Here is a 17442-nt window from a genome sequence, read left to right on the forward strand (position 1 = left end):
CGAGGTCGGAGTTCGAATCCCGGTAGGGTCAGAATATTCTCCCCTCCATATGGTCCAGACTGGATGTGGGGCGCACCCAGCCTCCTATCCAATGGGTACCGGAGGTAAAGCGGCAGGGGCGTGAAGCTGACCACTCACCTCCATCAAGTGCCGAGGTCAAGAATACGTTAATCTATGCATCCACTCCCCATACGCCTTCATGGCCTAGTGCTTAATTAGTGAAGCACAGCGACATCTTTGCCTTTTACCTTTCTCGTGACAATGAAAGGTGGCTATTGGTCAGAAAGGAAATGGATCGCCTGCAAATGTAAATCTTGACTACAATCTCTGCTCATCCTTCGCTCTAAATGTCTCTCAGGCCAAAATGAAGAAGCGGCTTTTCTTTTCTCCACTTTACCAGCTCTGAAAACATCGGCTAATCTAACATGACAGCAGATTTGAGCAGGCAGAAGGTGCAAAACGGCAAAGGTTTCAGACACGGATTAGCCATGCGTTCAGAACACGGCTCACGCACCTTTTCCTCTTACATTGCTTGGAGAACTCACGGCCGATGATGGGAAAATCAAGAACCGGACGGCAGGGCCCTCTTGGTATGAATCGCTACGCGGAAGCCGAGAGTTCGACACGCTTGCCCCTGCAATCTACAGTAAAACTGACGGTAGTTAGGTGTCTAATAGTCCTACATTTCTTCCGGTTGCTAAACATTTCATGGATATATTCTGATCAGAATACACCATTAATTCTCTTATTCCTCTTCCTCTAAAAAAAAACCATACCGACCGAGCGACCGCCGCTTGTCGGCGAAGCTTAGTGCCAACTTTTACGGATAGATGGTGTCACGTGGTCAGCACAACGAATCCCCACGGACGTTAATTTCGGTTTTCTAGACCGGAGCCGCTATTTCCTTGAAACAGCTCCTCAATCGACCTTATGAGGCTGAGTGGACCCCGTTCCAGACCCACTACTTCTCCGAAAAAAATCTGGTAGCGCCGGGAATCGAACCCGGACCTCTGGATCTGTAGCCAAAAACGCTGACCACTAGACCATAGATGTGGTCCTCTTCCTCTAATTCTATTGCAAATTTCAGTCACAACGCTAATCTAAATTCACAGTTGATGTAAGTCTACAACCATCCTTACACAAAGTAGTAACAGGAGCTAACATCAGTGACTTCAGATTTAAAGCTCAATCACAGATCAGGAAGGAAAATGTGCGTCGAAAAGAGTAGTTCTCTCTGCAACACACCCAACTGGAAGAAGACACGCAATCTTTGCTGCTAACATCATACTTAAAAGTTAGTTACAGCTCCACAAACGACGCGGCTTTTCTCCCAGTACGACTTATCATTCACGGATAATATGACATACAGGACAGGAGTGAGGAGCCGTACGCGCCCTCATCTGTGACCCAGAACTACTGGACGCGGGATATTGAAGTGCTGGCTGAGGTTTCAGTACTCACCACGTCCGGGGTGCTGGCGCCGTCCGTGTGGGATGTTGAGTCGGCGTTACTGCGGGCACCGTCGTTACCATTGGTGGAGCCGGTGAGTTCGGGAGGTTTAGTCGACTCCCGTTCGTCGATTACCAGGTCAATGGGCATCTTACCCTTCAAGCAACTAATGTACCGGTGGCAGAAGTTGTCGCACAATTCGTGGACCTGCAGACAGAGAAAATGTTCAACTTATTTAATTACGAATATATAAGTAGTTCGCCGGTCACGGTAGCCGAGCGGTCTAAGGCATGAACTGTCTTTGCTCGCTCGGAGGCCGGGATCGTGGGTTCCAATCCCACTCAGGGCATGGATATTTAGTGTTTGTGTGTGTATGTGCTCGCGAGTTTTTCTGTGTTTATATACAGGTAGAGGCCTTGCGACGAGCTGATCACTCGACCAAGGAGTCCTACCGAATATCTAAGATCTAGCAAACCGAAGTGAAACGGAGAGTCTCATGGAAGTAGGCCAAGGCCCAATTTGGGGCTGTAGCGCTAATGTAAAAAAATATGGGGAGAAATAACAGTCTACTTTGTTACGACACGGACCGCAATGAAAACGAGAAAACTAAGGGGGGACAGACAGACAGACAGGCAGAAAGGTGATCTCACAAGCCTCTTAACAAAAATTTAGCGAGAACCAACGTACAAAGACAGAAAGCAAGGTGATGGTACACAGACAGATAAACCCGACAGAGAGCAAGGTGGTTTTATAAGCCTTTTTATTTTTTCAAAATAAGGAAAGTTGGCTAATGATGTAAATTTCTGAAAGGTCCTCTTTAATTAAGGCTCTCCTCCCTTAAGATCAGTCCTTAGAACCCAGAAGGTCTCACAAGTGTCAGGACGTCTAGTATTGACAGTATCGGCCTGTGTAATGCGCCCTGACATCTACATGCGAAAACTGTTGAATTCCATTGACACCCAGAAGCCCATGCTGGCATAAAGCACATATTGAAATGGATCAGCAGTAAGGAACAACCCCAGCACAAGGCAGAGGAACAGAAGGGCTTCGTGCAAGAACTAGTCAAGAGCCAAGTTTCGAAAAATGGGTTAAGAATATTTTTGTAAAAAAGGAAAAGTAAGTAAAGGTAGCCCTGTAACATGCCGTGGAGGCCCATAGGATTGTGAGATGTTGAGGTTCACACATTTTCCAGACAATTGGCCCACAGTTGGCGGCAAGGTTGTCAGCCTTACGCGCCGGCCGCCCTTTACCCGCAAGAATATTCCTGGTATTCATTTCTGTTAGAGGCTCAGTAAACCCCAGGGCCATAATGCGGCTGGAAGGATTAGGTGAACTGAAAAAAAATCCAACGACCTCATCGGGATTTGAACCCGCGACCTTCAGGCTTGTAGCATAGTGCCTCAACCAACTACGCTACCGCGTGCCCCAACAGTATGTTTGTACTGAAACAAATACGCTATATTATTTGGCACAGGAATTAGTTGCTTGCAGTCAGTACAGGCTGAAGGTCTCTTTTCAGAAGTTCCACTTTTTAAACTCCAAGCACAAATTTGCAAATAGTTCTTCAGTCTCCCTCACTTCTTAAATTATGCTTGCTGTGTGTGACTGGTTCTTGCAACAAATCCTTCAGCCTAAGGAAATAAGTGCACGTATAACAGGATAAGGCAATGTAAGATTTGAGGCTTTCACGGCGGTGACTATGAAGAAAGCAGTCTTCTTGGATTTGGCGCCGTGTATATGTGTTAACAGCCGTTTCGGAGGAACGTATCGCCTCCATCTTCAGGGTAGAAGAAAAAATATAAGAAATCTGCAAGCGAAGAGACCGTGAGAACCGGTAAAAGCAGACTGCGATACGTTCCTCCGAAACGTCGGTTAACACCACATATACACGGCGCCAAATCCCAGAAGACTGCTTTCTTCAGGATAATGCAAGCTCGCATTCGAATTCGGAAATGTCCTGAATACAGACCACAGAAAAATAAACTTGATCTTCCTTCAATCAACACTTTCGAAACGCGAAAACAATTACACATAGTGATTCTAAATTACTGTCGGAGTTTCAGTGGCCTATTATTTTCAAACCGGAAACAACTAAATAAAACTGCTTATGTGCCATGAAAGACGCCCTTGTTAAGTTGTTTAGCATTCTGCAGTACTGATTCTATAAGTCATAAATCTTTTTGAGTTACACTTTCATATTCCATAAGCTGCTTTATTTTGTTTTTCCGGTTTTAAAATTATAAGACAAGACAAAAAATAAGATCCGTGGCTTCAGTCTGCAAGCCAACTATACCGACCGAGCGACCGCCGCGTGTCAGCGAAGTAAGTTCCAAATTTAACAGATTGAGGATGTTGTGTGCTCAGCGCAACGGATGCCCACGGACATTAATTTTGGTTTTCTAGACTGGAATTTGAAAATTATAGACCCCGGAAACCGTGACAATAATTTAGAATCACCCTGCACATTCGTTTCTATAACGATACGGTTAAACTGACGATCAGTCGCAATTCTAGCCTGAAACTGTTGTTGATTATACAATATCTCTAACCAGTCAAGATATAAGACGAGAGCTCTATGACGTCATCATCTTATTTGTTCATGAAAGAAACATCAGTTCTCTTCCATGAAATCGGTGCTGTATAATGTTAAAATATCTATAAAGGAAACAGGAGAGTGGGGGGAGAAGTGGCGGAGGTTCATCTCGACCAGGATAGGATTCAGTGGCTTCTCTTCTGAGCATGCGCAAATGTGAATCTGACTTTCCGAGCCATTCCTATCTTCTCAAGATCATTCTGTTCGTCCCTTGAATATTCCGTTGCGGTCACAAACTGGATTCGGTCCGGACAGATTTTGGCATTGTCCGAAAACTTAAAGAGAAGAAATGGTGCAGTTAGTTAAAAAAACACTGGACCTGAGAGCAACAAACAGAAAAACAAATAGGATCCCAAAGGGTTGAACATTCATGTATCGTTTGCAGCCTTTAAGTTTTAATTATGGATGTAAGGTAAAGGGAAGGCCGTGCCATAGTTCAGAGGGTTAGTCGCCGACTTTCCACAGCAGCGGCCTGGCTTCGATCCCAGGTCAGGTCATGTGGGATCTGTGGTGGACAAAGTGGCGCTGGGGCAGGTTCCCTCCGGGTTCTTCTGTTACCCCTGCTAATTCTCATTCCAACGACTGCTCCACACTCATCATTATCATCCGGGGCTGGTACAACAGGCCAGTTGGTGGCCGACGTACCCACCCCACAAATATTTAAGTTAAAAAGGTAAAGGCAAAGCCACACTCGTGTTTAATTAATTAATCAAGATACACTGAAGATGTACTGGGGAGTGGGGGTACAGGTACATTATTCTAGACTTTGGCACTAAATGGAGGTGAATGGTCAGCTTCACGCCACAGCCGCTTTAACACGAGGTGAAAACGCCCCCGGTACCCATTGGACATGAGGCTGGGTGAGCCCTAGAGCCTGTCTGGACGACGTGGAGAGTAGAAAAATCTTACGCATAGGGGGCTTGAACTCCGACCCCTCGTCCGTTTAGCCCATAGCCAGTCGGTATACCGATTGCACTATCCCGGCTCCCTATAGTTCATAAAGTAGGTTTAATACTCATACCATTTTAAGAACCAAATATTCCATCAGTCTGCACAATATTTGTGGTAGTCAATCTTGTTCTTACAGTACGGCACAGTACAATACTCATATCGTATTACAAAACAGACACTGCAACCGTGTAAGCAGTTTTCTATAGCATGTACATTTACATGTACGTGGTAGGGTAATTTCATTCATTGTGGGTGCTCTATAGGAGAGGATAGAAAATTCTTCACCCGCACTGGGCGTACAAACCCATACGAATCCATCTCAGCAGAGGCTGCTTAATTAATATTATCGAACTGGAATTACATTTAGTCGTAATGTGCTGAACACAGAGGTTTCTAGGCACAAAGTTATAAGAAAGGTAAACCTATCTCTGTACCAGGCCGTGAAGGCCCACAGGGTTGTGAGACGTCGAGGCGCCCACATTATCTAGACAATCAGCTCACAGATGGCGGTGAGGTTGTTAGCCTTACGCGCCTGCAGCCCTTTACCCCCGGAAGATTCCTGGTACTGATTTCTGTTATAGCCTGATTCGACCAAAGGACCGTAGTGCAGCTGAAAGGATTAGGTGAACTAAAAAAAATAATGACCTCATCGGGAATCTAACACGCGACCTTCCGGTTTGTAGCACAGTGCCCCGCCATCAAGTTATCCTTCACTGAAATGATTAAAACTCTGCTTGATGCCACGAGGCCTTTGGGAACAGCAAAATTCATAGAGTTCAGCAGTAAAACTGTACTTGATATCCCTGACGAAGACAGCATGTGCTAAGCTAAGAAGACTGTTAGGAGCTGTTAATATAAAACATAAACTACAAGGACATTTCAAATCGCGCCTTCTTAGAAAGCTGCAGATACATCAGTGTAGCGAAGGTAGGATTCTGTATAATATGAGGGTCACGGGCCATTATTATACATGTACGAAGAGACACAACAAACCTACTATATAGGGTAAAAACATCGGCTAACCGACATGTTTTGCATCAACAACGTAAATACATCCGCACCAACTGCTCTAATATTAATCTGTAAGTGAAACATATTAAATTAAAAGCTGTCAATAATTTTATGCCTATTCATCTCATAGACTGAATAAGGTTCCCTTAACTGAAACATTAACATCCACGTAGGAGGTTTAACACGAATGTCAAAGGAAGAGAGCAAACTATTAGAATGTTCTACTTTTGCAGACTATGTACAAATGAAAAGTACTACAATATTATTCCATTTCTTAGATTTAATAACATTGTGACATGTAGACCCATTGCCGGTGAACGAATCGGTAAACAAGCCCGCAATAAATACGCAACCAACAAAAGAGGACGTCCAGTGCTAGGCAACGGACGTATTTTCTATGGATCCGCCTCGAGACTACATAAGTAGTATAGAACAGAATAGAATCAGAGGAAGAAGGGTTCGGCTGAAGATATACTGTGAGTTATTGTAACTGATTGTGATTACAATTGATTGCCAAGGAATGATCAATAAATCCAATCACCCAATTCAAACCCCGTTTATTGGTCACGTCCATAAATAGTGACAATATATTTCGGCTGCTTTCGAGTGTATCTTAACGAATGGTCTACAGAACAGTTCATTGCTCATTACTGAAGGGAAAATTAAAAAAATCTAAGGCATAAGAGGAAAATCTGCAAACAGTAGAGGAATACTGGTATTGCCCTTCGCAAAAACTACCATACTATACTGAGAATCACTGTATTGGTAGTTACAGCACCTTAGGATTGAAATATAGGCCTATACGTCATTCGTCGAACAAGAATGGTACTGTGCGTTAAGATCGACTTCACTTTTCTCAGCCATAAAGCGAACTAAAACTACAACGCGTTATTCTGCAAAACGCAATACAAATTTTTCATAGGCGAAATCGATTAAAACTTGACATCTCTGATAACTGGGAAAAACGAAAATTTTCAAAATAACTGTAATATAAATTTTCGTTACATGGACAGAGAGGGCCTCGCCATAGCTCAAGCGGTTAGTCGCTGGCTTCCCACTGCGGCGTCCCGGGTTCAAGTGGGATTTGTGGTGCATAAAGTGGCGCTGGAGTAGGATTTCTCCGAGTACTTCGGTTTCCCCTGCCAATCTTCATTCCACCAAATTCTCCATCATCATAATCAACCGGGGCAGGCTACAATAAGCCAATCAGTGGCCGCCGTGCCGAGTGGACCCAACTGGACTCCACCCCCACTATACGAATTAAAAAAAATTAAATTGCATGGACACAGACAGACAGATATAAACAGAAGCTTGTGGAAGAGGAATACATTCTTATGCTCGGATTAAAAAAAATATCCGATCCGGTATGTGACTGGATTCTTACAGGAGTAACCAGTTTATTCGAAGCTTAATTAGTTTTTGACAAGCAGTAACTGTAAATAAGAGAATGAAATGAATGCTAATGCAATGGGACTTGAGACATGACGCCTGTCGACATGCAAGGTAAAGGCACGACTTGCACCAAGTTACCTGCAATAACACATACAATCGCAAGAGGGATTCCACGGAGCAGAAGTTTCGTTGAAAAACTAGTCTAGCAGTTGCTCAGAGAGTAAAAAACAAGCCTAGCACAAAGGCTTACTACCGCAACAAGAGACAGACTCTGTACTGAGTCAGGTAAATTCAGTCAACAGTTTCGGATCCTATTTTGAAAAATCTCTATTAATATTATCTTTCCTTCCATCCTCTACTTAAATACAATCCAAAATGGCATCTTCCTTTTAGGCTTTCCGACAGGTCTATTACATTTCTAATCTGTCCCATCCGTGCTACATGCCAAACCCGTCTCATCCTCCATTTCCTCAACATAATAGTATCAGGTGAGAAATATAAATTATGAAGCTCTTCAATGAGAAATTTTACTCACCGTCCTGTTATATTTCGGTCTACCACAGCTACAAATCTGGAATTTCTGCCGTAACTTCATAGACAGGACGTGTGTTCTGAGTGTTATTTTTGGCTATAGCTTATATTAAACCCAAAGTTTGGTTACAATCAGAAACAAAATGTACATCTCGCAGGTAAGAAAAGTAAAACTATCCCTGAAACAGACCAAGAAGGCTCACCGGGTTATGGGACGTCGAGGTTTCCACATTTTCTAAACAATCAGCCCACAGATGGCTGAGAGGTTGTGAGCATTACGCGCCTACCGCCCTTTACCCCCCAGGAAGATTCCTGACACTCATTTCTTAAGAGGGTAACACAACCCCAGGGCAAAGTTCGGCTGCAAAAGATCAGGTCAATTGAAAAAATCCAATAACCTCACCGGATATATCTCCCATACCATAAAAATGATATTAGTAAATAATTCTAAAAAATATATTCGCTCACTCTACAAAACTGCCTTCCTTTCGTGTTAAAATATTCATAGACTAGACAGGGCGTAAACACTCACAACCATACCTGTGTTGCTATCCAACAGTTCAACAAAATCGTTCTAAGTGTGTTGCATTACTCTGATGTTTGTAAGTACAACTATCCTCCCATATTTATAAAACATAGCTGTATATAAATGTTTCCTTGGAAACACAAGACAGTATCTGCGGGGATCATATTTCCTGACGCCGTACCCGCAGTTGGAAGACGGAGCCTGCTTTGCTGAATCTTAATATGGAAATAAGCCTCTTACATATACGTTCACTTTGTGAAGGCCAAGACTCAAGTCACTGCATAAAACAACAACACGTAACCATGTTTCATGTAAAAAGTGACTACCTACGCTTGCTTCATGTTTCTCAATCCCATGTATTTTATTTATCCTTTATGTTCTCCGTAGTAACATGCAAATGCAGGGGTTCTGAAACAAAGGGGCGTAAGTTTGGTCCGTAGCAACGGGCCTGCCGCTTTCATCGTTTTCGTCCTACACTTCTTTTTAAAGAACACCATATGAAGGAAGTGCGAAGTCGCGTGGTCAGCGCAATGGATCCCCACTGCCGTTAATCTCGGCTTTCTAGACCGGGCCGCTATTTGCACTAACTTCGCCGACAAGCGGCGGTCGCTTGGTCGGTATAGTTCGCTTGCGGGCTACAGGCCATGGAGTTTTTTTTTCATACCAAGGAATTCATTTTTAGGTCGCGCCATAGCTCAAGCGGTTAGTCGCTGGCTTCCCACCGCGGCGGTCCGGGTTCAATCCCGGGTCTGGTGAAGTGGAATTTNATCATAGATAAATTAATTGTGCTGTTGCCAAACACCGAATCTTTCTTTTCTAACTATTTTTCACCGTAAAATTGTTCGGTCCGTCGTTTCTAAGGGCGGCCGCACACCAATTGCATCAAGAAAAGCATCAAGACATGAGACAAAAGACGCAGTCTTGCTTCATTCGTGATTCGTCAGCATGAATCTGACGTCAGCATCATGACTGAGACCGGTGTGCGGCAGTTTTCATAATCTCATTCGTTTCAACTGTGCTCCTTTCTTTGCGTCATGTCGCAGACATTGTGTCTTGACTGTTACATGTTTTGACGCATGCCGGTGTGCGGCCTACCTAACATTCCAGTGGGGGTTAGGACCCTAACCCTTATGCCTAAATACAGTTCCTCTGAATCTAATGATCAGTTCTAGAATACGTAGTCATAAAGACGCTCACTGGAGTCAGGACAGCTCAGCCGGTATGTCGATTCCCGGCAATGTAAGATTTTTCTCGTCTACACGCTCATCCAGTCTCCTACCCAACAAGTACCGGAGGTTATTTCCTGAAGGCATACTTGTCGGACACAAGTTCCCCGCGGACACTCTCCAAGGTTATGAGAGGCAACGTACGTACAGAAGCGTGAAGAATGGTACAGACGTAAGAGCTGTGCTATTCTAGGTGAAGGTTTAGCTTGTGGTGTTCTATATGCATCACCCACATGTGTGCTACACGTCTCTCCCATCTCATCTTCCCAGATTCGAGCAGTCTGATTATATCTGGGAATAGATGCTCTTACATACGCAATCGCCTCCATTATCATGTTATTTCCTATCCCAGAGGTCCACATAACAGGTAACAATAACCACCTGTAGCCTTACTGGTGTTTACCGGCGCTCGGGAGAAACTTGTTGCCTACCTCATCAGGGTAGAAGATGTCGATAATCACAACACTGCAGGATTTAACAACCAGAAGGTTACAAACGGGTAAAGTTGTTCCTCTACTTAATTAAGCAAAATATTATGTAGACGTGTGGGGGAATAAAGTGCTGATCTAACATTTTTTATCTTCGGCACTACACGGAGATGAATCGATACAAACAGTACCAGGGAAAAATGAAATTGCAAAAAATTGGTAAATGTTATCATATATCGAGTTTGATACCAGCACGGGTAAGGAATTGTTCTCATGACGTCCAAAAACTTTCTGGGCCAGGCCTTCCGTCGAACTGGCAACATCACGCCTAAGAAGTAAGTTATGAAACATCAGGAGACACGTCTAAATACGAAATTCCGAGAATTCTTATTTTCTTAGTCGCCAGTGTTAGGTATAGCCATTTATCTCAGATAATTCTTCATATGTTATCGACAAGTCTCTTGCATGGAGTCCCGGGAAATCGCAGTTCGATTCCCCGTAGAGGAAAGAGATGTTTCTCCTCCATAGAGCCAAGATTTGCTCTGTAACGCACGCAGCATCTTATCCAATGTGCACCGGAGGTTTCTCTACATTTAATATCGAAACAAAGAATGCGTGGAGCTATACTTCCATTCCCCATACATTTCATTGGCGTTGTAATTAAGCAGAGGGTAAACTTTACCTCTCTCACTTACAATACCAGATACCATTTCAGACGAACGGAGATTTCCCCTAACACAACTTATAGTCTACGCAGGATTTTCTATATTCATGTCGTCAAACCCATGGCCTCGAGAAGAGAAGTGATCACGACACACGGTAACATTAGCAAACTCGGTCGCTATCGGGTGGCATGATCAAGGCATTGCTGTGCGATTCGGTCATTTCTATGTATGTATCTGCATGTTCGGCGAGTTTTGTAACCCGTTTCATAATCAGATTTTGTTATAGAATGAATGACACTTCGCGTAATAGGTTACATTTCCGGTTTGAACCTACTATTCTGTAGCGGAAATTTGTAGCATTGTGTCATGAAAGATAATTTGCAGCAATGTTGTTGAAACTTGTAATTTAGTCAAAGTCAAGCCTTTTAAATATAGTCCAAGTTCTGCTGTATCTATTTGTTCCTAGCCGTAAACATAGACTACACTGTTAGAAAGTAGTATCAATGGGGTAAAAAAAAATTCGTACAGAGTTGCAATTAAATCTAAAATATAAATCATATCATGTAAAAAAGTGAGGTCCGAACAAGCTGTGATCACGGAAGCAATTTACGAACAATAACATGTTCCTTCTTTTTTGCTTATTTTTTTTTGGGGGGGGGCGGTAGAATGAGTTGCTGTTTTATGAAAACCCTCGGATGAGCAAGAAAAACACGTAACACGTTCGAGGTCAAATTATTTAATCACGTCGTTTTCAACATGACAACATCACAGATGTATCTGTACGATCATCCAAAGAAGCAATCTGATTACTGATGTATCCTCGTCCCGTTTTAATTGATAAAAAGAGGGAAAATGCTTCGCATACCAGAGTCCATACTGCTCGTTCCCATCACGGATCTACTAAAAAAACTGCAGGGCCCCAACACTCCCCCTGTAGTCAACCGAAGGATACTGTTGCACGCAAGAGGAGAAACTCAATGCTGGACTCCCTCATGGGTTTCCAAGATTCCTCTAGACAATGAAGTAGCCATCAGTATTTACAATGCAGATTGTTTAGAACGGAATGAAATGCTTTTGTAACGCACTAGCGTTATTCTGGTAGGGTAAAACTATCCCTGTAACAGACCCTAGAGACACATATGATTGTGAGAAGTCGAGACTCCCACATTTTCTAGACACTCACCTCACAGATGACGGTGAGTTTGTCAGCCTTACGCACCGGTCGGCTGCCCTTTACCCCCAGGAATATTCTTGGTAGGTACTCATTTCTGTTAGAAGCTGAGTCAACCACAGAGCCATAGTGCGGCTGGATGGATTAGATCAATTGAAAAGAAAATCCAATTACCTCATCAGGAATCAAACCCACGAGCTACAGGCTTGTAGCATAGTACCTCAACAAACTACGCGTGCCCCAAAGTTATTTTGGTGGACAATTAAATAGAAGGTAAATCGTTATACAGAAATGCAGTGTGTTTTTAAGATAAAAATATGCTTACGCGGTATACAAATAAGGGTAATGCCTCAATGCAACGGGATGCTGAAATATAATAATTAATTCTTGTTCTTTGCTGTCAATTATTTCTCATCTCCGAAGGACAAGCTCCTCGTCCGAACACCTTAAGACTGAGACACAACACAACTGAAAACACACTAGTAATGAGATGAGAATCGGCCAATATTTTTCGTTCGCTTATTAGAGCTACACTGCGGCGCATGCGCACTTCGTGCTTAAGCTTTGAAGGGCTTAGTCACTTTTCCACTAGACATGTAAAGGTCAAGTTGTCCCCGTGCTTAACTAAGTAAGCATTATGTCATGGAGGCGTATGGGAGAGTGGATTTATATATCCAAAATTTCTTTATCTTGGCATAAGTTGGAGGTGAATCGTCAGCGTCAGGATCCGACCACTTTGCTCCCTGGGAAAGAACCGCCCGTACCCACTGGATAGGAGGCTGTGTGGACCCCAAAACCGGCTTGGACAATGTAGACACGTGAAAATTCTTGATTCAACCGTGCCTCGAACTACGACCCCTCTGTCGTCCAGCCCGTAGCCAGTCTCTATACCGACTCAGATATCTCTGATCATATGTACTAGACATGTATATAATAACTCCTGATTGTTTAACATGGCGACAAGGGGGCTACATATTGCCAGGGGCTAGGATGGTCATATGATTAACTTAAATAGACACAACGTCAATGGTCCTCAGTGAAGGAAGACAACAGTAATCCTCCATAACTAATCATGTGAGTGGGCCAGGGACAGAAAGCGAGACACGAGTTCGCATAGGCTGCTCCGTGCTGGTGACACTACACCATTACATTCAGGGCCAGGGACAGAAAGCGAGACACGAGTTCGCATAGGTTGCTCCGTGCTGGTGACACTACACCATTACATTCAACCATTGTATGTTGTCGAAAGTAGCCACCCGTTTTAGGTGATTCTCCAGCCAAACGCACTTAAATCTTTCCTTTCCTAACTTGCTTAATGTTTGTTTATCACTGACGTCAGTAACCACGTAGGGCTGAATGACAATTACTAATGAGCAGGGCCCAGATTTTGATGACATGTCGTCTTTTTTTCCTTGTATCCTATGAGATGCTCTTAAATATATAAATCTCGGATATGAGGTGCTGGTTATAGAAATGTAAATTTTGTAGGTATTTTTTGTCATTTTTTGACATTTTTAGGTTTAAACTCATTTTTATCATTTTTGGGGTAATTATTTGGTAAATTTTTGGACTTTTAAGGGCATTTCTTGTCATTTTTGGCCATTTTAGGGAATTTTTCTTCATATATTTTCTGAAATGTGAATAACATGGAAGCGAAGTGTTCTTTCTTTTCTCCTTTAGGTCATTTTTCTGGATTTTTCCGTCATTTTATAGGTCATTTTTTAAATATTTTCAGGTCATCAAATTCCGGGCCCTGTTAATGAGCAATAAATTGGAAGGGATGTGGAAGGAGCTGTCATGGTCTAATTGGCGAGATAATCCCGGCATTTTCCCGTAGACATTTAAAGAAACCATAAAAAGGAGGCAATCAGGATACAGAAATCTGAACCGGAAATTTTCCGAACAAGTCCGAAACGTTTATGTCTGACCCCACCAATTCCTCTTATACACGACACTGATTACAAAATATGAAGAAGTGTTTTATATGAGGCCAACTTTATGTCATTATTCTGATCCATTATTGCTAGAACACTTTTCTGTCTGGAAGTCAAGAAATCGAGTATGCAAATGCCAGACAGTGGTTGCACTTTCACTTGTATGCTACTGCTGCAAGCGAGAGAAGTTACATGATTGGTAATATCTGCTTAGATGCGTATTCTTTTATGAATAAAAAATGGCAGCTTAAATAGCCCAACCATTTGTAATGACTGGAAAAGACTACAAAACTACTAAAACTAATAGCGACCCGACCCGTCTATCCAGCCTTAGCTGTTCTATCGACTTTTATACTTTGTAACCGGTTGAAAGAGCCGGAGGACAGATGGAAAGCAACGCTGTCAGAAAGAATCCATCTCATCGACTGTCTAGTCCAAGATGGAGACCGCGCTGCTATGGTCTATCGTGCATTTTTTTCCCCTTGGCACTTCAGCCCCAGTGGTCCTAGGCCTACCTCCATGAACTTCTCCGTTCACTTCGGTTTTTCTAGATCTTACACATACGGTAGGACTCCTTGGGCGGGTGATCAGCTCGTCGCAAGGCCTTTACCTGTATACAAACACAGAAAAACGCACACACACAAACTAAACATCCATGCCCTGGGTGGGATTCGAACCCACGATCCCGGTTTCCAAGCGAGCGAAGACAGTACATGCCTTAGACCGCTCGGCTACCGTGACCGGCCTTATCGTGCATTACGTCTGCTATATTCTGTCCCGAGAATAGACACGTCTTCGTTATAAATCAAGATTTCTTGTGACACCGTCTTCTTGTGTGTTATCCTTAAAACACATTCGCGTATTTGCCTGATGTAGTCAAAGGCATTCATACCACTGCCACAAACAGCGAGGAATATCATTACAAATGTAAAGAAATGCAATAAGCGATAAGCTACAGGCGAATCGTGTGAAGATTACAAGCCCAGCGGTCTACATGGCTCAGTGATTGTAGAATTTGTAGTATGCTGAATATTTCGTCAATATCTGGGTTGTACCAGTAAAAAAATGCACTGAAACAGCAATAAACTTATTAATATTACTGCGAAGCCAGGAGGTATTTGAAGAATAAAAAGAGGGAATATCTGAAAAACTGAAAAATAACATTAATGAGCTTAAAACTAACAGTAAGAACAAAAATTCGACCGCGTCATAGCTCAAGCGGTTAGTCGCTGGCTTCCCACCGCGGCGGCCCGGGTTCGATGCCGAGGTCTAGTCAAGTGGGGTTTGTGGTGGGCAAAGTAGCGCTCGGTCAGGTTTTCTCCGAGTACTTCGGTTTCCCCTGCCAATCTCCATTCCACCAATTGCTCCACAATCACAGAGCACAGAGCTCAAGTTCCTAAAGGTTTACGTCTATCCACTTCGCTTTATTTATTTATTTAACTTTTTACCGAAAATTAAATCAGTCATGTAAGGGGGTTCGGTACAGTGACTGGTTACGGGCTGGACAACCGAGGGGTCTGAGTGCGAGTTCCGGTAGGGTCAACAATTTTCTCTTCTCCGCGTCTCCCATCTAGTCTCCTACCAATGGCTAACGTGAGCTATTTCTCCAGGCTAAAACGGCCAAGGCGTGAAGCTGACTATTCACTTCCAACTAATACTGCGCTGAAGAACACGTGGATCTATATATAACAGGGGCAACTTTACCTTTTTACGCAAGGGGACTGGCGGGGGGGTCAATGCCAAGTGTCCTTGAGCGCAAAAGTCTTGAATCAGGATAAAAAGGAAATTCTTCTACGCAAGTATTAAAAGAGAGAAAGAGAGTTAGAGAGAGAAGCCGCGCTACTCGAAAATACTGCTGGCGCCTTCGGCAAAAACAAAAAATAAATAAATAAATAAATAAATTCTGGAAGGATTTATTCAATATGCGGTATATGCTTACGTAAATATATCCATTTTGGTACTTCATAGCATCACCCCCAATTATACTGGTAAGTAATAAAGAGTACTGCTTAGGCAAAGTACACCGCAACTATGCCGGTATCTTAGGTGGCGTCAGTGCGCTATAACCGGCCTAGTCGACAGAGTGCTAGAGCACTAGTCTCGCCCGCGCCCACATTCACACCCATATCCACCCACGCACGCACGCGCGCGCGCAGGAAAGTGGGCTTGGAACCCATCTGAAAATAATTTCGAACATGAGTCTGTAATTCACTTTGGTTTAAGTTACATTTAATATTACTCCGAACGAATATGCCTTTGCAGATCCATCATTCGATGACCATGGCTGACAGTTTCTAACACCTTTCGTTTACTCTACACATATCGCATTTCTGAATGAGCTTCCTTGCGTAAGGATATGTCACTTTAGCAATTTATATACACACACACAAAAAGACATCCGTGGTTTTAGTCCGCAGGCGAACTATACCGACCGAGCGACCACCGCTTGTCGACGAAGTTAGTGCCAACTTTAGCCCATAGAGGGTGTCGCGTTGTCAGCGCAACGAATTCCCACGGCCGCTAATTCAAGTTTTCTAGACCGGAGCCGCTATTTCCTTGAAATAGCTCCTCAATTGTCCTCACAAGGCTAAGTTGACCCCGTTCCAGACCCACTATTTCTCAGAAAATCTGGTAGCGCCGGGAGTAAAACTCGGGACCTCTGGATCTGTTATCAGGAACTCTGACCGCTATACCACAGAGGAGGTCCTGGCACTAAGTTCACCGACAAGCGGCGGTCGCTCAGTCGGTATAGTTCGCTTACAGACTACAGGCCAAGGAGTTTCTTTTTTTTGTTGTTGTATAGGCAGATATTTGACTGCGCAGTGAAATTAACATTGTTTCGTGGTCTGTATTAGCATGATCGATAACTCATGGCAATCATGTGACTGGATGAGAATTTTAAACTGAAGATTTGATTTAGCAGTTCACTGCCCATCCATCATCATATCACGGTTCTGTTACACGTACAACAGATACATCGCTTGATAGGAGAAGTGCAAATAAGAGATAAAGTCTAAGAGAGTAAATATGAACAAAACGTAAGTAAACTGATGGCAGTTCGTTGTATGGGACGTCAGGACTCGCTTTTATTCTGTTTATGTGGGATACTAGACACAAATATTATACAATTTTCGACTTTGATGCGAGATAGCTCGGTATAGAGACGGACTACAAGCCGGAAGACCAGAGTTCAATTCCCGGCAGATACTCCTCTAGTTCAAAATGTCCACATTGCTCCGGGGTGAACTCAGCCTCAAACCCAATCAGTATTGGGGTTCACTCCCCGGGGACTGGGGCGTGATGCTAACAGCTCATCACCATCTAGTGCCGAGGACTTCCCTATACGTTTCACGGCGTGATGCATAATTAATTGAACACAGCGACAAATTTACCATACAAATTTTCGTCTTACATGAAACAATCCAAAGGCGCTTCTGTACCGAAAACTGAGGCAGGAGACATAATTATGGGCTACATTTCCTGCAGAAATCCAAAATTTTCGAGGTTTGTAATCGTATTATTAATGCTGCCAGATGTAGGAGGGCGATAGACGGGGGGGGGGACA

At 43.3% G+C, this 17442-nt stretch overlaps 1 protein-coding gene across 10 annotated transcripts in view; it reads right to left on the reverse strand.

Annotated features, from left to right (window-relative positions):
* The window catches only part of LOC111863322 (homeobox protein homothorax), a 1160896-nt gene that overhangs the window by 671266 nt on the left and 472188 nt on the right, over nt 1–17442 (reverse strand). For all 10 annotated transcript variants that reach the window (XM_023849545.2, XM_033751014.1, XM_023849541.2 and 7 more), the window contains one exon: nt 1462–1656. In XM_023849545.2, the coding sequence (XP_023705313.1) occupies nt 1462–1656 (195 nt within the window). The remainder of the gene's footprint in view (nt 1–1461; nt 1657–17442) is intronic.

Source organism: Cryptotermes secundus, unplaced genomic scaffold (assembly GCF_002891405.2).
Source record: "Cryptotermes secundus unplaced genomic scaffold, Csec_1.0 scaffold159, whole genome shotgun sequence".
NCBI classification, from domain to species: Eukaryota; Metazoa; Arthropoda; class Insecta; order Blattodea; family Kalotermitidae; genus Cryptotermes; species Cryptotermes secundus.